The sequence below is a fragment of the Gobio gobio genome (assembly GCF_949357685.1).
Source record: "Gobio gobio genome assembly, chromosome: 2".
Lineage (NCBI taxonomy): Eukaryota > Metazoa > Chordata > Actinopteri > Cypriniformes > Gobionidae > Gobio > Gobio gobio.
In genome coordinates, this window is record NC_137098.1 from 53,387,810 (window position 1) to 53,412,828 (window position 25,019).

Here is a 25,019-nt window from a genome sequence, read left to right on the forward strand (position 1 = left end):
TTTAATGTTATTTTTAATGTGATGATTAGGCTACTGTTGAAACATGACGGCGTAAAATGGTGACTTTGCTGTAAGGGGACCTGCAGAGAAATGGCTCATTCTAAGGTAATAAAAACATAATGGTACATTTATGTTAGGTCGTTATACTCCACTGAAAACAGTTATGTATATTATATTGCATTTCTGTCAATTTAGCCTCATAGATACTACACATTGCACCTTTAATGAGCATGTTACTGAACTAAAAGTTAATTTTATCAGCATCTCAATTCAAGCTCAGTGTTTCACTGTCAAATTTCCAGTAAACAAACATAATATTTTTTAGTAATTGCACTTAATAATGCAAAACAATAGTAATTTTTTGGTTAAATGAAGTTATGATTAAAAATCCTCCCCAGCGCTACCAAATCAGGTGCTAGTGCCACCATCTGAAGTGAAGTGACGTTTGGCCAAGTATGGTGACCCATACTTGGAATTTGTGCTCTGCATTTAACCCATCCAAGTGCACACGCAGAGTAGTGAACACACACACACACACACAAACACACACACACCGTGAACACACACCCGGCAGCCATATGTTAGTGCTGTGGCACCCGGGGAGCAGTTGGGGGTTCGGTGCCTTGCTCAAGAGTCTCACCTCAGTCGTGGTATTGAGGGTGGAGGAGGGCGCTGGTTATTCACTCCCCCCACCGACAAATCCTGCCGGACCTGAGACTCGAACGCGCAACCTTCCGGTTACAAGTCCGACTCTCTAACCATTAGGCCACGACTGCCCCTTCATCTGGAGAACTTGGTGGCACCGGTGCTACTGCTCTCAAATGTTATCTCCAGACTATCTCAAATGTTAGCTCCAGACTATCTCTAATGTTAGCTCCAGACTATCTCAAATGTTAGTCTGGAGCCCTGCAGTCTCAAAGAAGCATAATAACTAGAAGTTTGAAGTCTGAGAGTAATTCTTAATTTAATGTTGAAGATAGTAAAATTGTTAGAAAAAGAAAAACGGTTCTTTGGTGGTTGCGAATATAGGGGTGCAAATTCAAAACTATAAATAGACTTAAATTAAGCTAAAACCTCTCATTTATCCTTATTATTCCCTATTTTTGATTTCACTATCCAACAAGTTGCCTTTTCTTAAATTGATCATGCTATTTTGGACAATAGACATTAATGCATCAACATTCATGCTTAAAAGACGTGCATTATATTTTTCTACTTTCTGGCTTTCCATGCCTTAAATTACATTTCTTGAGCTTTGTGAGAAATAAAGGGCAACTGATCTTAACTGAATCATATATATATGATTGTGTGGCTTTCTTTTGTCCTTTTTATTATAGACTGGGCTGGGGCTTTGTAGAATTCTACAAGCTGTGCTCCCAAGTTGCTGATTAGTTGCAAAGCTGTCCTGGTGAAAAAGAAAAGAGAGGGAGAAATATGGGAATGACATGTGAGGAATGGCTGCGGTATTCCACAGAACTGTGTCACTGAACTCACTGTTCAGGAATCCCATATAGGCCTTTTACAAAAATGTCACCATCATCACATTTATTTTCCCAGAGCGCTGATCAAATACTGACCTCATCTCGCCACATTTCAGAACATCTACCAGATAAGCATAATTTCCTTTTCCAGCACTTTGCAATCACAGCAACAAGGTCATCAACACACATCTGGAAGGAAATGGAGGCAGCAGAGATACAGACATAGCAAACAAGCTCTCAAAAAAGAACCCAGCTATATTTAATAGAGGTCCCAGGTTCCCCAGACAGAGGGAGCACAGACGTTTATTTGGAGAAGAATTCTCCTTGCTGTTCTCCTTCAAGCTAGCTGAAGCGGTTAGCTGATAAAAGACTGTCTGCGCTCATTAAATTCAAAACAGTTTGCTGTTCTTATCTGCAGAGAGGTTAGCATTTGTTTTTGAGCATGCAGAAAAATCTCAACAGCTCTGGAGGTCCTCTAATCTTAGTGATCAGCTTTTCCACAAAGGAAATCACAATCTTTTTGATATGTATATTTTTTTATTTAGTGAAATTATTGTTGTAATAAATCTTTTTATGCTCTTGCGTTGGAGGTCCATTTAGTCAGTAAACATGGCTTCACACGACACAAATATTATATTGACGTCAAGGTCACGATTCAATAATATTTTAATTCTGACATACTTATTTCTCATTCATCTTCATTGAGCTTCATTTCACTGTTTTGCACAAGAAGTACAGAACATTTACTTCATTGGAGAGCCATAAAACTAGCGTTAAGAGTTGGCATGTCAGTGTTAGTAAAAAGGAAAAAAGAAAAAAGGACGTACCATAGTGCCATGTTTACTGTAGCACGAAAACTCAGTCCTCCCCCCAAAATACTTATGTCACTAGAAATATTGGGTCTCATTCACTAATCATTGCATGGATTATTTTGTATTTGTCTCGCACGGGAGAACTAATGAAAAATCTCAGCCGAATTCACAAGTTTATATTAAAATTATATTATATAATATAGCCGTGTTAAGATTAAATATAACCTCTTAACACAGAGAAAGGGCTTTTTGCGCACGTGGTTTCAGACTTATTTTCTTTAATTTAGAATATTTTTAGTACAAATGTTTTTGGCGAAATAATGATTTGTTTGTTGTGAAAACGTTCGTACGCAGATTTCACACACAATTTTGCGTGTACGCCCGCTTAGTGAATGAGACCCATTGATTTTTGTCAGAGAATATTATAACATATTGCAATACTTTGAAATGTCAATTTCCACTCCATTTCTAGTGCATTATGCCCGAAGCAGAGGGTCATGGAGAACTGACCTGGAGTCAGTGATTAGTACACTTGGAACAAGTAATTAGCATGGCAGCTGTGGCGGTTCAGAGGTGAGCACCAGCTACGGTCTTCTGGCTGACAGCTGGACAGACTGTCAGGCCACCTGGTCAATTTACTTCCTCGTACACACACACGAGAGGCTTCCTGCCAAACTTCCTGTGCCTCATCAAGGCTCAATCCAGATTAATTTGTAAGCCCAGGGCACTGCAGAGAATAATCATGCATTGAATCAAAAGTGCTTTAATTTGTAATTTTGTTAATTTTTCACTGGTTTTAAATCCAAACTGGCCAATTATGGCAGCGACGTGTGCCTGTGCCTCTGTCAACTCTGACTGGTGGCAGGCTCAGCCCGGTATGAATGTTTCCAAAGGGTTTCGTTGTCTTTCAGTCTAACAATAAGACTTTGACACAGGCGGAGAGAAAGTGGGTGACCTCATCGCTCAAAGACTCTTCATTTGCTGCACTGCAGTGACATCATTGGGCCACAGCTTCATTTCACCGCCTTTCTTGGATTCGATTCTAGCCACTGCACATCATTTCGTGCTCCGGTGCACACATCTCCGCATGGAACCATGCAGGTGTGTGTGTTTGTAAGGGATAACATGGAAGTGTGATTGTCTATTTTACTGAAACACAGCAGAAACTCTATTTAAAGGCTGCGGTGTGAAACGCTTGCTGTTCTTAGTCACTCTGGGAATCTACTTTTGTGAACTTAGTTTGACACTCAGTAGGGCTGAACGATTAATTGCATTTGCGATAATATCGCGATATGATAAAACACGATTTCCTAACCGCAAAGGCTGCGATTACAGTCTGGTCACGTGACACGCGAGAGTAATGTCTGCAGAAGCAACTTGGCACGTTACACATGCCTGGCCTAAAAGTGGAAAAAAACTGTTTGTGTTTGATCTATCTAATATTGTGTTGTTCATACTATAGGCTACAATAGAGGTGGGAGAAAAGATTCTTCTCCAATGATTCTGGATCGATTCTGAGCTTAGATTTTAACTGCAGGTGCGTGGTGGCGCTGCGTGTGTTTTAGAAACACCCGTATTCTGATTGCTTCCATTATCTCTCTCTCTCTCACACACATACACACACACACAATCACACACGAACCATAAAATATTTCATAACGTCCGGAACGGTTGACGACGCGAATCGCAATGACATTCGCAGGCTTCTTTGCACAGGAAATGCGCTGTGAGAAACTTAGCTTTGATGTCACGCTTACAGAGTGTGTTCTCGCCCGCCGGTATTTTCCTTACAAACGCTCAACGAAGGCTTCATTCATGTCGTTAGGAATGCAGTGTGCTTGTATATTAAAAAATAAGTAACTCACTGACAGAAGGTTTTCTATTTCAAATGCTCACGCGGCGCTTTGTGAAGAGTGCTCGCGAGCACGCGTCTGTGTGAGTCTCAAAATGCTTTTATGACGCAAAATTAATGTAAACACCGTCAGTAATGTCTTAATGAATTAATCAGACAGGGCAAAAACATCTTATATTTCAAAAGAGATCTGTGCATTAGTGTGAATGCAGGTCTCCCGCTGTCTATGATGATGTCATGTTTAATAATCAAACAACAGTAAAGCTGAGAAAGAGAAAAATCACTCACAGTTCAGACACTCTTAAATACTGAAAGCACTCTTTGTTCATTGCTTGTAATATGTTTTTTGTTCCTCTTTATGATTTACTAGCTTATTTTTTGCAGCTATATTAGTTTATATATTTAAAATTATTAACATGCAATTGTTTTAATTAAAATGTTATAATGTCCTAGTTATTTTAAAAAGCTTATTACATATATCATAATAAAAAACATTTTAAGTTTTTAATAAATTAATAAGATTAATTAATAAGGAAAAAGTTCAAGAATTGTTTTGGAATCGGATCGTGACTCCCAGAATCGGAATCGGATCGTGAGGTACCAATTAAAGATTTCCACCATTACTATACAATGATGTATTGTTGAATAATACAGAAGATAAAGAGTTTAAAAAATAATCGCATATTAAATCGCAATCGCAATATTGGTTAAAAAAAATCGCAATTAGATTTTTTTCCAAAATCGTTCAGCCCTAACACTCAGGAGCATTAAGGATATAGTTGGAGATTAGTATCATGTGCTATCGTTAACTACATTATATCATACGACATATGTCATAATTGATGATTCAGTTTATTACTTTGCATCACAATTTAATTTGATCTGAATTTGAAGTAGATTATCAGTTTGATGACAAACACGAAAAACATGGCGGAAGGCAGTGAAATGTTTTACATACTCTACAATTTATACAGTTGAGTGCTGAGGGAAATTATATGAATGAATGTATTAATATGAATGTATCTCTGAAGGGAACCGACACAAAAATATGTGGATGGTAACCTGACCAAACAAGTAGCTCTAACCGGACTGGGAAATGCCTGTTTAATAGCTTGTGCTTATTCAGGCAACCTGCTTTTTTGGTTTAGAGAAAGCACACTTCATCAAAAATACTGCTTCATGGATTTAAAGTATTGATACAATATCGCAAGAAAACAGCCCTGATATGCAATGCCTGAATGCTCTGATCAGGGTGTAATCAGCCATACAACCACATACATTCCCTGTGCTTCAAATTGACTTGTGAGTTTCTTGCTCGCATTAACTCTGTTATTTGTGCCTCTCTCATTCTTTCTCCATTTAAGACAATGGACTGTGTGATCAATACCACCCAATGTGTTCGGTTTTATCTGATTAAATCAGCACATATCCTCACTTCAGAAGAGTTTTTCACTCTCGTTCTCTTTCCCTCCCCCTCCCTCCCAAAGGAGCCAATCAGCTCTCAGGCTCTCCTTCTGACCATCACAGAAAACAAGCAAGATAGAGGAAAGGAGACCAAGCTCTGGAGCAATAGCCATGGTGCAGTTCAGTTCTGGAGAGAGAGAAATGGGGGAAAACACTGTTGAACAGGCAGCCATCTCGTAACTCATCCCCCAACAGGCTGCAGTGTGTTTTTATTAATAGTCACAGTACGTGAATATGCATTAATCTTGGGAAGAGATGTTGAATAGCTCAGTGGAGTTGACTTGAATCTTCAGGATTGCACAGATTTATTAATGCTGCTTGCAATACAATTACTATTGCTCAACCCAAGTACTAAACTTTGGCACATAACTCGTTTGTGCTATGGGCATGAATGATTCCTCAAAACGTGCCTCTGTGTACTATTACTTTTATAAGCCATCAGGTTTTTTTCCCCTTGCCGGTGATGCCACAGACTTGACTATAAGGAGGGACCTGAACGTTATCTAGAGACCAGAATATCATTAGACTTGGGGATGGATTCTTTGGATTTGGGCCAGTAAACAGCCACCTAGCAACCACCCACAACACCCTAGCAACTAGGGCTGGGTATTGCTACAGATTCGATTCCTATTCAAAACTCTCAAATCAATTCTAAATTTTATTTTGATTCTGATTCATTTGGGTTTATTTCAGGTTTATTATTATACTTTTTTTTTGCTTATGTATGAAAGAAATTCTCTCTTAGTTAAAGGCATAAATATTCTGTAATTTACTCACCATCATTTCCTGTCATGACACTTGTTAGTGGGTGGGATATATTAGGCAGCAAGCAAACATTTTGTCCTCAAAGTTGGATGTGTTAGAAGCAGGAAAAATGGGCGAGCGCAAGGATTTTAGCGAGTTTGACAAGGGACGTCATTTCATTCCAAACCTGTAAGGCTTTCTGTGTTCTGAAAAACAGAAAATAAGTGATTTTGAGAAATGCCTCAGTGTTTCTTTTTTTTCTATTCAATGAAAGTCAGTATCAGGTCCAAATTTGTTTTGACTTTCATTTCATTGTTTCAACAGTTTTTGTCCGTACATTTTTCAAAAGATCTTATCTATCTGTTCCACAAAAGAAAAGAAAGTCACACAGGTTGGAACAACACGAGGCAATGATTATTTTGTTTTTAGGTGAACTATCCTTTTAATGATGTAAATTATACAGGGAACCTTCTAACCTATTAAAAATGAACTATAGGGCTCAAACTATGCTTTTAATTTACATGTATGCATTTGGCACATACTGTTACAGGGACCCTTCAGCTCCTTAAAAAGTCTTAACATGTCTTAAATTCAGTTTGATTAAATTTAAGGCCATATAAAGGCTTATATCTTAAATGTTTATTAGTCTTAATGATCATTTTAAGAGGTCTTAAATTTTACAATCCGGCCTAATGTGATTAATTAACTTCAAAAGGATATTGGGCTATTTTCACAGGAAGGAAAGACTAAAACATTATTTAACACATTAATTCTTTATAGAGATGTTTTCATTGTTGGCACAATCTGTTTGCCGTTCTTTAAATACATTTTTACCAAATGAGCAAAATCCAATATCAGATGTTAGTACATAAACCAATTTACCAAGGTATACATTTTACATGCATTCCCTGAGAATCAAACCATTGAGCTTAGTGTTACTTGCACCATGCTTTATTGTTTAAGCTACAGGAATGATATTTAATTTCTATTTATTTACCAGACATAATAATCATCTCAACAAATAACCTCTGTTAATGCCAAATGAAGTAAACATAAAATTGCATTTCTTGTGCAAAATATTTTACATAATTGTAACAAAATGACATTTATTATAAAGACACACTATGTATGCAAAACATGGCTGAGGCTTATCTACACACACATTACATCCTCAATTTATAGGCCATTTTTACCTTGCTGGTGTCCTATAAGTGTGTTTTGTAGATGTATAGCCCATACTAGTGTGCCGTCTCTTTTGCCAGATCCTTGTGATTCATCATCAGACTCCAATTGGGAGCTGCACTACTTACTACTAGAACTCCCTATTAGAACAACAGACAGGCCCACAGGGCCGATATCCGACAGATACGGAGGAGTCGTCTCCCTCATTACCTGCTCTGTGTGTGAAAAGATGTTTCTCTCAAGGGAAGGGAGAAAAGAGATTCGCCTTTGAAGAGCAAAAAAGAACACTCTGGGTTGTAGGAGGAATGTCTTCATTATGCAAACAGGACAGAACAGAAACAAGTTTTCAAGCATCTGATGGCGTAATAAAGATGCTGCTTTCGGATGCGAGAATAAACTGGGGTGCTGCTGCATATTTAAAGATGTGACGCTCTTTGGATCTTCTCTGCTTGTCTGAGTGTTGCATAACAGAACGACTGGGTTAGAAGCCTGTCTAACCCTCAGTGTATACTCTGAGATATTATGAGTGTCCGCGCTAAGATATGCTTCCATTAGCACCTGCTGCAGATACATTAATATGTTTCATTCAATGCAAGGGCCCTGCTATGTGAAGTTTATTGGAACATCTTGTGCAGGGTCCATTCAAGATGTGAATCAGTGATGTGTGTTGCTCTAACATGTCCGTCATATGTGTTTTCAGACTTGATCCACTGCACCAATGAGATGAATGTGAACGTGCCCCAGCTGGCCGACACACTATTTGAGAGAACCACCAACAGCAGCTGGGTTGTGGTCTTCAAAGCGCTCATCACTACACACCACATAATGATGTATGGAAATGAGGTGAGAGAATCTGCACTTGAACTTCATCATTTTTTTTATATTAATGTGGCTCATATCAGACACCCTTCTGTGCAGTTACCATTCAAGATCCAGCATAGCTCAGTCAAATTGATCCTACATGACAAAGCACAGCTCAGCAGTCACAATGTTCTGTTTGTGACTGAGTGTGTGTGAGACATTGTGACAGTGAAAGCATTTTACAATACCATCCTGAAAAGTTGCAGTAAATCTGTGATGTTTTAAATGAGCCAAAAGCCCTATTTGGAGGGGACTAGTTTAAGTTACAATTCTTTTCACTGGATGTCTGTGATTTCATTTACCGATTCGGACGGGACTAACATCTTCGTTTTTATTACAGAGGTGGGAGTGTGTTTTCTAGATGTGGGAGTTACAGAAGGTCATGTGCTGTGTTTGCGTGTATCAAAAATGACGTGTATCCGATCAGGCATAACATTATGACGTGTGAAGTGAATAACACTGATTATCTCTTCATCACGGCACCTGTTAGTGGGTGGGATATATTAGGCAGCAAGTGAACATTTTGTCCTCAAAGTTGATGTGTTAGAAGCAGGAAAAATGGGAAAGTGTAAGGATTTGAGCGAGTTTGACAAGGGATAAATTGTGATGGCTAGACAACTGGCTCAGAGCATCTCCAAAACTGCAGCTCTTGTGGGGTGTTCCCGGTCTCCAGTGGTCAGTATCTATCAAAAATGGTCCAAGGAAGGAACAGTGGTGAACCGGCGACAGGGTCATGGGCGGCCAAGGCTCATTGATGCACGAGGGGAGCAAAGGCTGGCCTGTGTGGTCCGATCAAACAGTCAAGCTACTGTAGCTCAAATTGCTCAAGAAGTTAATGCTGGTTCTGATAGAAACATGTCAGAATACACAGTGCATCGCAGTTTGTTGCATATGGGGTTGCATAGCCACAGACTAGTCAGGGGGCAGTGAGATGCTTTGGGCAATGTTTTGTTGGGAAACCTTGGGTCCTGCTATCCATGTGGATGTTACTTTGACACGTACCACCTACCTAAGCATTGTTGCAGACCATGTACACCCTTTCATGGAAACGGTATTCTCTGGTGGCTGTGGCCTCTTCCAGGCACAAAGCAAAATGGTTCAGGAATGGTTTGAGGAGCCCAATGAGTTTGAGGTGTTGACTTGGCCTGCAAATTCCACAGATCTCAATCCAAACGAGCATCTGTGGGATGTGCTGAACAAACAAGTCAGATCCATGGAGGCCCCACCTTGCAACTTACAGGACTCAAAGGATCTGCTGTTAACATCTTGGTGCCAGATACCACAGCACACCTTCAGGGATATAGTGGATTACATGCCTCGACGGGTCAGGACTGTTTTGGCAGCAAAAGGGGGACCAACACAATATTAAGTCATAATGTTATGCCTGATTGGTATTATTAATTATTTGTTTATGTAATTTTAAATTATTATAAAAACAATAAGTAAACTTCACAAGTTCATGGCAGTGGACGTTTATAATAAACTTGCATAAGTGAGCCGAGGAATGTAGACAAGTATCTTACTTTTACCTGACACTGGTATTAAAATGGGCAGTCCTCTGAGTTTCTGCAATTTCCGAATGCATGCCCGAAGATTGGTGCGCAAACGGTAGCTCAAGTAAAGTAAAAAAACAGGAGGAGAAGCGTTAAGATAACACAATATTGGCAATCACAGATATTAGCATTTGGACGGGATTAGATTTCTCAGAGGACCGTTGAGTTTGCTGAAAAACAGTAGGTAATTTGCCCTGGAATTTTTACAGAGGTTGTGTGAGAAAAACACTGACTTGGCAGATTCAGATGGGATTAAAATTGCAAAGTATGTCTGTGAAACAGGAATTTCTCTATCATCCCTCTGGAAAACAAGTCCCGTCTGAATAGGGGTAAAGTGACCTGCAACAACATGGAAAGACTAAACGAGTGACACTCCTAAGTTCAACTGAATGCATAAAGCCTTATCCAGGCATGTTCATTACAACAATTATCATAACATCATTTATATTAAATAAATGAAATTATTAGAACTTAAATGTCAATTGACTTTTTACATCAATATTAATATTTTAAAGGGATTAGTTCACCCAAAAATGAAAATTTACTCACCCTCAAGTTGTTCCAAAACCTGTATGAGTTTTTTTTGTTCTGCTGAACACAAAAGAAGATATTTTGAAGAATGTTTGCAACAAAGCAGATAGAGCAACCATTGACTACCATAGTATTCCCTACTATGGTAGTCAATGGTTGCTTTATCTGCTTGGTTACAAACATTCTTCAAAATATCTTATTTTGTGTTCAGCAGAACAAAGAAACTCATACAGGTTTGGAACAACTTGAGGGTGAGTAAATGATGACAGAATTTTCATTTTTGGGTGAACTATCCCTTTAAGTATTTTAATATTTTGCACTACCAGTCAAAGGTTTGGTGTTGGTAAGATTTTTTTTTGTAAGTTTTTGAGAAAGTAATTTATTTGTACAAAAATACGAAAAAAAAGTAATACTGTGAAAATACAGTTTAAAATAACCATTTTCAACATTAATGTATTTTAAAATGTGATTTATTCTTGATGGTGAAGCTGAATTTTCAGCATCATTACTCCAGTCTTCAGTCACATAATTCTTCAGAAATCCCTTTATTCTGTCTATTTGAGAGATCCTTCAAATATTTTTTTTAAATCCTTGATAAATCATTCTAAAATGCTGATTTGGTGCTCAAGAAGCATTTTTTTTTATTATTATCAGTGTTGCCATTATGAATAAAAAGTTCAAGAGAACAGCATTTATTTGAAATGCAAATAAACGAAGCAAAAAAAAATCCCTTTCAACAGGAAACTGTATATTTGTGCAGTGTGCACATCTCAAAATCGATTCCGATTTGAAACTTGTGACTTATAAACGCACACATCAACTCGATTACTTGTTTAGCGTTCATGTAAGCACTACATTCAGATTCATCAATTGAAATGAATTCAGTCCGATTGAAACAAAAGTTGTGCATGTAAACAGCCACTGTGACCTAACTGTGGGTGGGTTGCACCATCAAGGATTCATTTTTAAATCTAGATTAAATCAAGGTTTATTTAATAATTATGTTACACAAAATTTTAAACCTTGTCTAAAAATAAGCAGGTTTACATTTAAACCATTATTTTTACCCTGGATTTAATTTATATTTAAAATAGATTAACTTTAATCCTGTTGCTCCATAACTTTAAACTCAGATTTAAATCTCAATTATGGATTAATTTTGTGAGGAGGATTAAATAAAATAAAGTGCCCCTACAATTAAAATATACAGATGATTGAACAGAGATAGAAACAGTGGATGTGTCGTCATGTCTCCGAGAGGTGTTTATTACAAATAAAAATGAAAAATACAGCGCATTGAGCCGGCAGTATGAGGGTCTATTACGCCTGCTATAGAGTCTGGAATGCGGATCCGTCACTCATCTCTGTGCACCTCGGTGTCGAACAAAGAAAAGAAGAGAGAAATATATTTAGCATTTAACAGCAGCAGTGATGATGAAGTGAGCGCCAGTGATCGCGATCAAACGGATTGGGGGGCGCTGTCAAGAGCGGAGATAGTCACTCCGCCAACCATGATGCTGCCTCAATGTTTTCATTGCCTGCTTGATCAGTAACGGTCTCTCTACGTAGCGCTTTAAAAAGACAGCTGACATTTTACAGGTTTATTTCCATTATTCGCAAGAGCTACTCATGTCACAGAGAGAGAGAGTTTTTGGTGATCAATAAAGAAGGAAATTAAATATTTATATTGTTGCTGTCAATGGCGAATCCATCATGGCGGCGCACATTTATTGTAATTGGGATTAGAATTTAACCTGCGATTAAAACCTCCTATTTGTTAATCTGGGTTTAAAATTAAAGGGTTAGTTCACCCAAAAATGAAAATTCTGTCATTAATTACTTACCCTCATGTCGTTCGACAACCGTAAGACCTCCGTTCATCTTCAGAACACAAATGAAGATATTTTAGTTGAAATCCGATCGCTCCGAAAGGCCTCCATTGGCTCAATGCACGGTTCACTCTCAAGACCCATAAAAGGTACTAAAGACGTCGTTACAAAGTCCATCTCATTACAGTGGTTCTACAATAACTTTATAAAGCGACGAGAATAGTTTTTGTGCGCAAAAAAACCCTAAATAACGAATTATATAGTGAACTATATTGGGTGAACTAACCCTTAAATAAAGCCTAGATCAACAAATCCTAGATAAGCTCTAAACTGTGCTTAATTTAATCCTTATTGGTGCAACCCACCCTAAGGACTGTTCCAAAGGTGCATTTGTTTATGGTTCAACAAGCATGAAACATATTTTTAAAAACCTTTCTAATAATTATCTCTAAAGCTTATTTGCAGTTTACAAAATTATATTTAAAATACAGTATCCAAAAAAGGATGTTTCTTTTTTTTTTTGCTGAGTATATTTTGTAACATTAATGTCAGTTTTAATAAAGTTAATGCATCCTAGTTGAATAAAAGTATTGATTTCTCTTAAAAAATCCTCAAACTTTTGAAAAGTAGTGTATTTTTTTAAAACATTTTTACAGGAGTGTTGCTAATGAGGTGGAAAAGGGGGAGCGACGCCACTGCATTTCTGCCCAAGACGTCTTATAGTGCATTTTATGATAAATATAAAATCATTTCATGTTTCCTAGACATGGGGGACTGAAAATATTTAACTGCTGTTGGACGTTTCTATAGGTAATTAATGCATTTTGAAACTGAAGTGAAAAACTCGCAAGTATGTGCTAATAGTTCAATACAGTGTTCGAGTTAGAAAGTGCGCACTGTTTATGAGCAGCAACAAGAGTTAGAAATAGATACTTATATACAGGCACAAACATGTAGTCCACTAATGATAAACAGCGGGTAGGTGAGAACATGACACACACACACACATTAATGATATATACAGTAGGACGTGACCTAGATGTGCACATGGCCTGCTTAATGCATTGCTACTACATAAGCTCCTCTAGAAATGCACACACGTTTACCAAGCTACAGCATCTAAATGAGGACATGCCAAATATTTGTTCTCTTTTAGTTCACTTCAAAATGAAATTTCCTGATCATTTATTCACTCCCATCTCATCCAAGATGTTTGTCTTTCTTTCTTCAGTCGAAAAGAAAATAAATTTTTTGAGGAAAACATTCCAGGATTTTTCTCCACGTCATACACTTCAATGGCAACCAAAATGTTGAAGGTCAAAATCAATGCAGTTTCAAAGCACTTTGAAGGGCTTCAGAGACTCTGCACGATCCCAGATGAGGAATAGGGTCTTATGTTGTGAAACGATCGGTCATTAAAAGAAAAAAAAGACAAATTAATATACTTTTTAACCTAAATTGCTCATCTTGCGCTGCTCTGCTAAGACTTCACACTAGACATGATAAATGACTAAATTAAAATTCTGTCATCATTACCCACACACGTCTTTCCAAAGTCGTATGCATTTTTCTTTTGTGGAGCAGAAAAGAAGATATGTTGATGGAAGTTGACCATTGACTTCCATTGTACGGACAACACCGAAAAACCCCCCCAAAACAAAGCAAAAACAGTGAGACTTCTCTTAGAACATCATCTTTTATGTTCAACAAAAGAAAGAAAGGCATACATGTTTGGAACAACATGAGGGCAAGTAAATAATGACGATTTTCTACTACTACTACTACACTACTTAGAAATGCAATTTTTGGCATTTTTAGAATTAAAAGAACACATTTTTCACCTATACTTTTACGCATGTTCTGAAAGTTGTTCACTTGTGGGATTCAGTGGATCAGAAGTTGAACTCATTTGCTCTTTTTATTAAGAGTTTAGTCATTACTCTGTGAATTTTACTACACTAGTCGCACTATGTTTGCTTTTGAGTGCAGAAAGTGAAGAAAACACATATATTGTATTGTCCTGGCATTATTTTGCACTGCACTGTCCTTTTTATCTCATCACATTCAATTTAGACTGCAAGCTCACAACTCGGGATGGATATAATTACTTTTTCTGCCACTATAGATTCTGCAGGAAACAATGGCACACACAAGAACAATGGCAGTGCTAGTGACTCTCATATGTGTCCTTGTCCATTCACTTGGACTATAAAATAAAAAGCCCTTCACTATACGTCTTGTGCTCGCCAGTGTCAGAGATAGTGAGCGTGCAGGACTGTCCTTGAGCACACCCTGTTCTACGGCATGAAGGGGCACTAATCAGCCAGGGGTGGTTTTTGTTATCGGAGCTGAACGTCTGGTCCAGGTCAGGACTGGTCTTAATCCTTTACCCTGTAATGGTTTCAAAAACACACGTTTGGTTATCACTGTCTGTCAACGAGCAGAGACATTTGGAGGACATTTGTCTTGTCAGCAGTTGTCCTGTGAGGTCACAGAAAGGGCCACAGATAAGGTATTGTTGATAAGGGCGTTTGCACATGCGTTTGTGCGAATAGGAGAGAAAAAGGGCGATGTCACTCACCGATGGCACAGATACGCACAATTTGCAATAGTGACGTCACTGGGAGTGTATGTTGTCTAGGGTAGAGAGATAGGAGAGAAGGGGGGTTTGAAAAAACCTCTAGGTTAGGATAACTTTATGGATAAGTAACTTTAAGAGAAAGAGAGAAAGGCAGGGGGACAGCAAGAGAAGCGGGTGGAATTTTAATCAGCCGGTTCATGTGGGGTCACACCGTAGACAAATTGCTTAACCTTGTATGGGGACACCACTGCCCCTGCTGTCCATCTAGAATGGTTTGTTTCAGATACCGAAGGAAGACTTTGCGAGTGAGCTAATACTTCAGCTTGAGAGAGGTTGGGTTCTGTGTGAGGGAAGTTTAGTGAAGCTGGAGGCTCAAATAAAGGTTGGTTTAATAAAGATTGTATTTAATGAGACCTGTCTCAGTCTTCTGAGAAACGGAAGAACTTTTTGTCATTAACTTCTCTGTCAATACTATTTTTGGCCCTAGAAAAATAATTTTTTAGGGCCCTGTGAAATCCATTTACCCCCCCCTCCCCCCCCACCCAACACACACACACACAATTATTAGTTTTTATTTTTATTTTAATATTATGTTTTAATGGTTTGATTTTATATTAATAATCAAAAAGCATGTCTAATTAATTGAATTCATAAAAAATATATAATAATATAATAATATAATTTAATTATTAATTTTATATTCATTCATACATACATACATGCATACATACTAGGGCTGGGTATCGATTCAGATGTTCCGATTCGATTTCAATTCGCAAGCTCTGAAATCGATTCGAATTCGATTCTCGATTCAATTTCGATTCTCGATTCAACTCAATCAATATAGATTTAATACAAATACTATATTTATAAAAAAGAACAGGTGAACAAGTTTACAAATGGGTAAAAAGAAATTAAGAGCCACAAACCTGTATATTAAACTCTTTTTAATTTTAGGTACACTTGGGTACATTAAAACAAAACCCATCTCTATATTTCAAATGCATACAATTATGCTAAATACAATACAATTTTGATGCAACTTTATTCAAAAAAATTTATCTGAGACGTATTTTATACAATTTTGTTTTTGTTTTGCTATTCTAAATCATAAAAAGGATATTGGATGATTTTCAGTAAAGAACAAGATTTCTTGCGATTTAGCCGACCGTCATTCACACTCTGTCCGTTTTTATGGAGGCTTTTTCCTCCAGGGGCATCTGAGCTTTGATTCGTGCCCCGGTTGATGCATTATATTTCGTAACTATCTCTGTTATTCGCGTGCCTTTCTTAGATGCGATTGCCATTCGATTTTAACTTTGCGACAAGCATATATGCGATACCGGGCAGGATCGACTGGAAACCCCCGTTACGGAACCGTCTGTAATTCGGGTAGATCGTAGTGCCTGACGAGGCCTTTCGAGGACAGAGGTCGTTATCGGGAATGGGTGCTTTCTTTGCGGGGCGCGCCGCTCGGGGGATGAGACTGAGCCTCCGGCGTCCGAGCCTCCCTCTGCGCGCGCGTCCTCATCGCTCGTTACTTTTCATACACGAGAAGTGCATTCATACCTGGACACAAGTAGTTGCCGTGGTAATTAACAATACCTTAACGCGCTGACTTACAGTGAGGAAAATAAGTATTTGAACACCCTGCTATTTTGCAAGTTCTCCCACTTAGAAATCATGGAGGGGTCTGAAATTGTCATCGTTGGTGCATGTCCACTGTGAGAGACATAATCAAAAAAAATTTATCAAGAAATCACAATGTATGATTTTTTAACTATTTATTTACAGCTGCAAATAAGTATTTGAACACCTGAGAAAATCAATTTTAATATTTGGTACAGTAGCCTTTGTTTGCAATTACAGAGGTCAAACGTTTCCTGTAGTTTTTCACCAGGTTTGCACACACTGCAGCAGGGATTTTGGCCCACTCCTCCACACAGATCTTCTCTAGATCAGTCAGGCTTCTGGCCTGTCGCTGAGAAACACGGAGTTTGAGCTCCCTCCAAAGATTCTCTATTGGGTTTAGGTCTGGAGACTGGCTAGGCCACGCCAGAACCTTGATATGCTTCTTACAGAGCCACTCCTTGGTTATCCTGGCTGTGTGCTTCGGGTCATTGTCATGTTGGAAGACCCAGCCTCGACCCATCTTCAATGCTCTAACTGAGGGAAGGAGGTTGTTCCCCAAAATCTCACAATACATGGCCCCGGTCATCCTCTCCTTAATACAGTGCATTCGCCCTGTCCCATGTGCAGAAAAACACCCCCAAAGCATGATGCTACCACCCCCATGCTTCACAGTAGGGATGGTGTTCTTGGGATGGTACTCATCATTCTTCTTCCTCCAAACACGTTTAGTGGAATTATGACCAAGAAGTTATATTTTGGTCTCATCTGACCACATGACTTTCTCCCATGACTCCTCTGGATCATCCAAATGGTAATTGGCAAACTTAAGACGGGCCTGGACATGTGCTGGTTTAAGCAGGGGAACCTTCTGTGCCATGCATGATTTCAAACAATGACGTCTTAGTGTATTACCTATAGTAACCTTGGAAACGGTGGTCCCAGCTCTTTTCAGGTCATTGACCAGCTCCTCCTGTGTAGTTCTGGGCTGATTTCTCACCTTTCTTATGATCATTGAGACCCCACGAGGTGAGATCTTGCATGGAGCCCCAGTCCGAGGGAGATTGACAGTCATGTTTAGCTTCTTCCATTTTCTAATGATTGCTCCAACAGTGGACCTTTTTTCACCAAGCTGCTTGGCAATTTCCCCGTAGCCCTTTCCAGCCTTGTGGAGGTGTACAATTTTGTCTCTAGTGTCTTTGGACAGCTCTTTGGTCTTGGCCATGTTAGTAGTTGGATTCTTACTGATTGTATGGGGTGGACAGGTGTCTTTATGCAGCTAACGACCTCAAACAGGTGCATCTAATTTAGGATAATAAATGGAGTGGAGGTGGACATTTTAAAGGCAGACTAACAGGTCTTTGAGGGTCAGAATTCTAGCTGATAGACAGGTGTTCAAATACTTATTTGCAGCTGTATCATACAAATAAATAGTTACAAAATCATACATTGTGATTTCTAGATTTTTTTTTTTTTAGATTATGTCTCTCATAGTGGACATGCACCTACGATGACAATTTCAGACCCATCCATGATTTCTAAGTGGGAGAACTTGCAAAATAGCAGGGCGTTCAAATACTTACTTTCCTCACTGTATGTGGACTAAATTTTATTTGAGGAAATCTGTTTATAATATAGGCTAAGCTATTAGGTGTGAGTTATTGGTCCTGCGCTGTGTATTGACTGTTGATTTGAATATGTCTATAATGGCTAACATACGTGCTTAAGTGAACGCTCAAGTTTAATACAATCATCATAATGCAAGGCAAGTTTGCATGTATGTGATATATTTTTAGTGGTTGTGTGCTCGGCTGCTCTTGTGTTGCAACGTCTGGGTGATGTCTCATCAAATAGTTCTGCAGATACACACGCACACACACATACATGCATACATGCATGCATACATACACACACATACATATATACACACACACACACACACACACACACACACACACACACACACACACACACACACACACACACACACACACACACACACACACACACACACACACACACACACACACACACACACACACACACACACACACACACACACACACACACACACACACACACACACACACACATATACACACACACAAACACACATGCATACACACACACGCATACATACACACACACACATACATACATGCATACATACATACATACATACACACACACACATACATACATACATACACACACACACATACATGCATACATACATACATAGCTCTGGAGATTCAGCCCTGGGAAGTGTCCTACAGTGAGACAGCAGATGTTGAAAACACCATGAGCGTCAGAAGTGTTTCAGTATGTGTGTAGTTGACGAAACTGCGCCACTCACAGACATGCAGAACATGAAGACTTCAGATTTAAACAGCAGCCTTTTTGCGTTTTAACATTCACAGACACTAGTTCATATTGAGTATTTAGCAAATTCCTTGACATTCTGTGTTATACTGTAAATTCCATTTTTACGATTGGATTCCTTGATTCTTTCCATGGTTTTCTCATTGCTGAAATCATAGGGCTCTACTATTTGAACAAATTTTCCCATAGACAAACAAACACTTGTAAATACACAAATCTAGACCAGAAGACTTAATGAATGTGCTATGAACATTGTGTCAAACATTAAACATTTGTCACGTAGAAATAATAAATTTGCTTCACCAAAAAACATTAGGCAATGTGTTATTGGTTGATCTATTCACTGTGGTCTCATCGCTGGTCATGCAGCTGTCTATAGAAAATCAAAATTGACTCTATTTTCTTTATTTACTCCTGGTCTAATTATGCAGTGCATATTAGTCTAGAGAAGAGAAAAAAAATAGTCTTATCTTGCATCGAAATTTAATTAACTTCCACATCTGAAACGTCTTTCTTGTACAGCTGATGTCACGTAGGTCGCATGGGCTCCTGGATAATGTTAATCAATAGCCAAATAGCCTGTGGGCATTGTTTAAGGCTATTGCTGTAATTAATGCAGCCTTTCTGAAATCTCGCTGATAGTTAACACAGAAGATTAATGTCAACACAAGACCACCGAAGAGTTTCAGCATTTAAATTTCTATTTTATTAAATCCATGTAAATGTCAGGCTTGAAAATGCTCTGTGAGCGTGAACAGGTGCTCAGCACGTGCTCTGCATCTGACATCTGGTGCATTTTTCTGAAGAACTACAGAGAACGGTCTCTGATCCATATAGTGCGTTAAATTAATTGCTTGCTGTTGTATATAATGCTGTACAAGATGTGCAATGTATAATCTGACCAAATCTGCCAAGTAACAAAGAAGGACATGGTCATGTTAATTAAATGTATGTGTAATGTGTATATATAATATATTATCAACCCTCTACAATGCGAGTAAATCACTCGCATATGCACACAGAGAAAAAAGGTATCAAAAATTGTACCATTATGGGTACAACAGCTTGTCACTGGGGCTGTACCCTTAAAAGGACATATTTGTACCTTCTTTACAACAAAAAGTTTCATAGTAGTACCTTAAGGTATTTGTACTCTAAGGTACTAATATGCACCTTTTAGGAGTAAAAAAAGGTTCAAAGATATCCTTTTAAGGGTACTGCCCCAGTGACAAGCTGTTGTACCCCTAAAGGTAAAATTTTTGACTCCTTTTTTCTCTGTGTGTGTCTAAATCTTCACTCTGGGCGAATAAATAATGTCTATCATTAGCCATTGGCTAATAAATTACACCAGTGAGTAAAATCTAACTATACTTTTAGCATAGATATGAGTGCTTTAGATATCGACTGAGTGCTTGAGAGTTTCGCTCTCCGTCAAGCAATCTGTACTATTTCAATTCAGCTCAATAGATGCGCAGTGTACCTGTATTTGACGTATCGGAAACTCTAGTGTGAAGGTGCACAACTCGCCGTCGCTTTGCTGAGAGCGCTGTGTTTCTCACACACACGCAAAGAGAGAGATAGTCTTGCATACCACGCAGTTCATTTTGAATTATTCCGATTTTTAAGAACAAGCAGAAGATATGCCGGTTTCTCCGGTAGTGGGCAGAACTAATGCGCAAACGGCAATCTCCTTGGCTACCGCTCATCTATCACCGTCCCTGTTTTGGTTTCCACATCCTCAGTGAGTTATATATTGTTATTAGTAGTATAATTAGTAGTAGTATTGTTATCTTTTAACAATAATTACTATTATCTCTTATTTTTTTACAGAAACACAGTGAATTACCAACATTATCTTAAGCACCATCACCAGCCCTGAGTTCAGTTAAAATGACAAATATGCATTTATACATGTTTACCAAGTGTTAGTTCTAAATACTAAAGTTCTATCATTAAATAGTGCTTGATTATCATAATATCATAATATAATGCTTGAATGACTGATGTTAAGAGTGTACGTTCAGAAATTTAAAAAGCTGTGCCATTTTAAAATGATAAGCTGATTTGGTGGTGTGTGTGCTCATATATAATGTGCGTACACACACACACACACACACACACACACACACACACACACACACACACACACACACACACACACACACACACACACACACACACACACACACACACACACACACACACACACACAGACACAGACACAGACACACAATATATATAGACACACACACACTTGCATACAAACATTTATTTATTGTTTATCCTGTCAAATTTGGAAATGTCACATTATTGAAGTAAAATGCTAAAGTAAAATGGACTACAAATGCTGTTTCATGTTGATTTTGAAGGCTTTTCTGACATAGCTGTGAATTGTGCTGTTTAGCATTCTGGCCATGTGCTGACTCTGAGTTCAGGTCTCTCCTGTGTGGGATCTGTTTGCATAATGGATGCTGTTTGTGACTGATGTGCGCTAGGTAAGGTAATTATTACCTTTATGAAACATTCTCTCACTCCCCTGATGTCTTTTTCCTTCTCAACCCTGCAGGCAGGAATGGTAAATCTTGGCAGAAAACAAACAGCTGCTTCTCAGTAATCAGTAATTCATAAGAGAGTAAGAATAAACTACATGTGGAAATTGGTGAACTCACCTTGTTGGATTGGAACGTTGCACATTTTTTTTCTGTGGTAGTCGATGAACTGTTGTCCACACTGGTGTGTGGGAGGGTCACTTACATTTTTTTATTTTAATGGTTTACATTTACATTATTGACTTTTTTTGCTGGTGAGATTTTGTGAGCGTGAAACGACTTCAGCTTTGTATGGTGTGTGTGAAGTGTGGTGTTTTTTTTTTATTTGGTGACCCATTTCCACTTTGCATTCTAGTTCAGGCATTCATTGTGAATCAGATGCAATTCCAGCTCTTAACTTTACAAACAAAATGGGTTTTGTGTTTGAAAATAATCGCTATCGAACAACGCGCCTCCTTTCACATCCTGTCATTATCTTTTTGTGCTCGCCGTTTTTCTTTAAGCCTTTATTATTTTCTACCCAAAGTAATTGCTTAGGCCGTATCCATAGAAACCTCAGAACATGTATGGATCGAGAGAGCGAAGACCAGCAGCCGGCACATTATCAGGGCATCATCATGCAGCCTATTTACACATGTTCCCTGCAGGGTTAGTGCTCTCGCGCACAAACCCGCACACACGCATACAGTTTTCACACAGCAGTTCCAGCGCTGCTTCTGGATCAGTTCCCGACTGCACACGCAAAATCAGTGGCTAAAACGTGAGCAATCCCTGTTCCCAGATTGCTGATCTCTTCCCTCAGCCTGAGCTGCTGTGTTAATAGAGGCTGCTCTGTTTGGGAGAGAAAGCTCCCTGCCGAAGTGCCTCCTGCCTTAATAATAAATGATGCTTCACTCTGACACTACTCGAGGTTTGTTCTCACATTAATTATTTGCTAAGCAGAGAATGTGGGGCCATTCCTGGCCTATCAATCTATATTTATCGTCCTTACTTCTGACATCCATTTTGAATAACCTAAACAATATAAAAAAAGAGATTGAGGCTTTCATGCAGAGGAGCAGGCGAGCGAGCGTGGATTTGCAGACTCCACTGAATTAGTAATCCATATTGATCTACGCTCCAGAATGGAGCAATATTCTCTGCATTTTGGTGCTCACTTTTCTCTTGAGGTTAAGCCATAGGGCCAGAGAGAGCTAACTCATGCTCCGCACAGCTGCTTTCCTGGGGATTTTCGTCATGGTCTGAATGTGGTCTGCCTCACTCCGCTTCTCATCTGATCCCTAAGGATTTTAGACCAGCATTTGAGGCATGGGTCGGGTGCAAAGCAGAAGTATGTCAGTATTTTCTCTGAGAATAATTGGGAACACTGCTAGATCAGGGATTTTCAAAATGTTTGATGCTAATGACCCCCGAATTTGACAACCTTGCGAGGGACTCCCTTCAAAAAATTATTAAGACAGCTACACTGTATATTTCCTTTTATAAAGACCCATTTATACTGTGTAAAAAATACATTTTGACATTTTAAATCGATTTCTATTCATTTTCTGCTGTTCAAAACTATGGCTGATGTCAATAATAACTGACTGTGGATGAATTCGTAATATTTATTATATTTGCAGATATTTTTCTTGTACTCCCCAGTGTTACATCAGTATTTCCCACATTGTCCTTTTTTAACATTAATATATTGGTAAAATGCAGCTGAATTTTTACACTTTGACTGCACAATTTGGAACCTCACTCAAAGCCGTAATCACATGACCAGGGCCACCCCAGGCACCAGGAGCTCCTTTGAGATCAGAGATCATTGGTTTTCTCAAAGGGTGGGTGGCCTCTTTCCCTCTGTTTACACACAAGACTGTCAGCCTACTGTTCCGTGGATCGCTGCTCTTGATCCGTCAACTTAAGCAGAGCTCTTGGAATGCAGCATTTTCTAGCCTCCCGTTCCTTCAGATGCATTTTAGGAACCTTCTGTGATTTTTCAGTGACTCTCGACCTTTGAATACTTTTGCCACAGGCAGAAATGGCCCCTGCCAGGACTTTTTTATTCCTCTGTGCCAAGCAGATTTAGCCTGACCGCAGGGCCTGTCACCAGGTCCTCATGCTGGTTCTCCCCTGAGGTGAAACAAGCCTAAGGCTCCATCCCAGTACGTAAAAATTAGTACGTTTCCTGCTGACTCTTTCTCTGGTGTTCTGATTTACAAAATAAGATCAAGGTTACACTTACTGCATTCTGGTGGCTGATAACTTTTTAGTGTCTCATAATGACATTGACGTATAACGTTCCTAGGAAACACAGTTTGTTTTATTCAGATTTACTCAATAATTTATTTATGTACCAGCTTAGTGTGTGTAATCTGTGTTCAAGATGCACAATTGGTAAAGGTTAAAGTTATCATTAAATTAAAAAAATCTCCCTATTTTCTAAATTCATATTACTGCTCTTATTATTGCTCTAACTGTTAAAATGTTTTTCTCTTGTCATTTTTAATTAAAATATATTAAAATGATATTCTTGTGAAACTTCATGTTCATGCTTTTCACAAAAAAATACTTTATAAAAAATATATCTAAATTATGGCACATGCTTTCAATGCAAAATTCTGAACAGATAGTTTACGCGTTCATTGCCGTTTTCACAGATTTGCCTCTTTTGGGGTTTGCATGGGGATGGTGGTGGTATAGCTTCAAAACTGTTTCAAACCTATTTCATGGTTTGCGTTCTCACCAAGTGCAGTTGCTGTGCAGATGGGGTCCGGAGTGCGTTGGGGTTTTTCTGTTTTAGCTGAGGATGGTGTTGTTGTTTAAGTGGCGCTAAATTAAATAACTAATCAGTTTTTACAACAGAAATTAATCAATCAAAAACTTACATTAGTTCTTCTAAAACAATTAATTTCCTATTATCACTGTAAATGCTTTGAGGCAATCTGTGTTGTGAAAAGCGCTATATAAATGAAGGTGACTAGACTTCTCTGTGGTGACTTTTTTTTCGAATTCTTTAATTAAACTCTTTACAATCAACTTCAGATATGCCTCCATCCAATCAACAACCGATAGAAAGAACCAAGTCTTTGTCCTGCACTTTTATCTTTTTCGTAATCCGTTTCACTTGGATGTATGTCACAATACGACAGAAAAGATCTGTCGCTACTTTGGGTACAGCACGACTTTAAACCCTTGCCTTAGTAAAGTGGCTGTTTGACAGGTGAGTGGGTTGTCCTTTGTGCAGATTAGTGTCACAAATGCAAGGTAGACATTTCTGTTTTTTTTTAGCTCAGAATATGATTTGTGTGATCAGATCACAATTTTTTTTTGAACATGATCATTAACATCTTATATCAGATGTTTTTGAGTTCTGTGTAAGGGTACAATGAACGATTTACTTTTTTTACTCATCGTATATCCACTAAACGCATGAATGCATGTCGGAATGCTTCATATATTAGTGTAAATCTCATGCATTCCCAAAACTCCCATCATGTCCGTTCACAACAGCACCCAGAATGCTGTGTGCTTCTCTTTGATCTCTTCCTCAACCCACAGCTGTGTGAGCTGTGGGATGAAGC

General features: G+C 38.6%; 1 protein-coding gene across 4 annotated transcripts in view; it reads left to right on the top strand.

Moving 5' to 3' along the window:
• Positions 1–25,019, top strand: part of LOC307121960 (phosphatidylinositol-binding clathrin assembly protein) — an 80,055-nt gene that overhangs the window by 12,826 nt on the left and 42,210 nt on the right. For all 4 annotated transcript variants that reach the window (XM_079809750.1, XM_079809748.1, XM_079809749.1 and 1 more), the window contains exon 2: positions 8,236–8,378. In XM_079809750.1, coding sequence (XP_079665876.1) covers positions 8,236–8,378 — 143 coding nt within the window. The remainder of the gene's footprint in view (positions 1–8,235; positions 8,379–25,019) is intronic.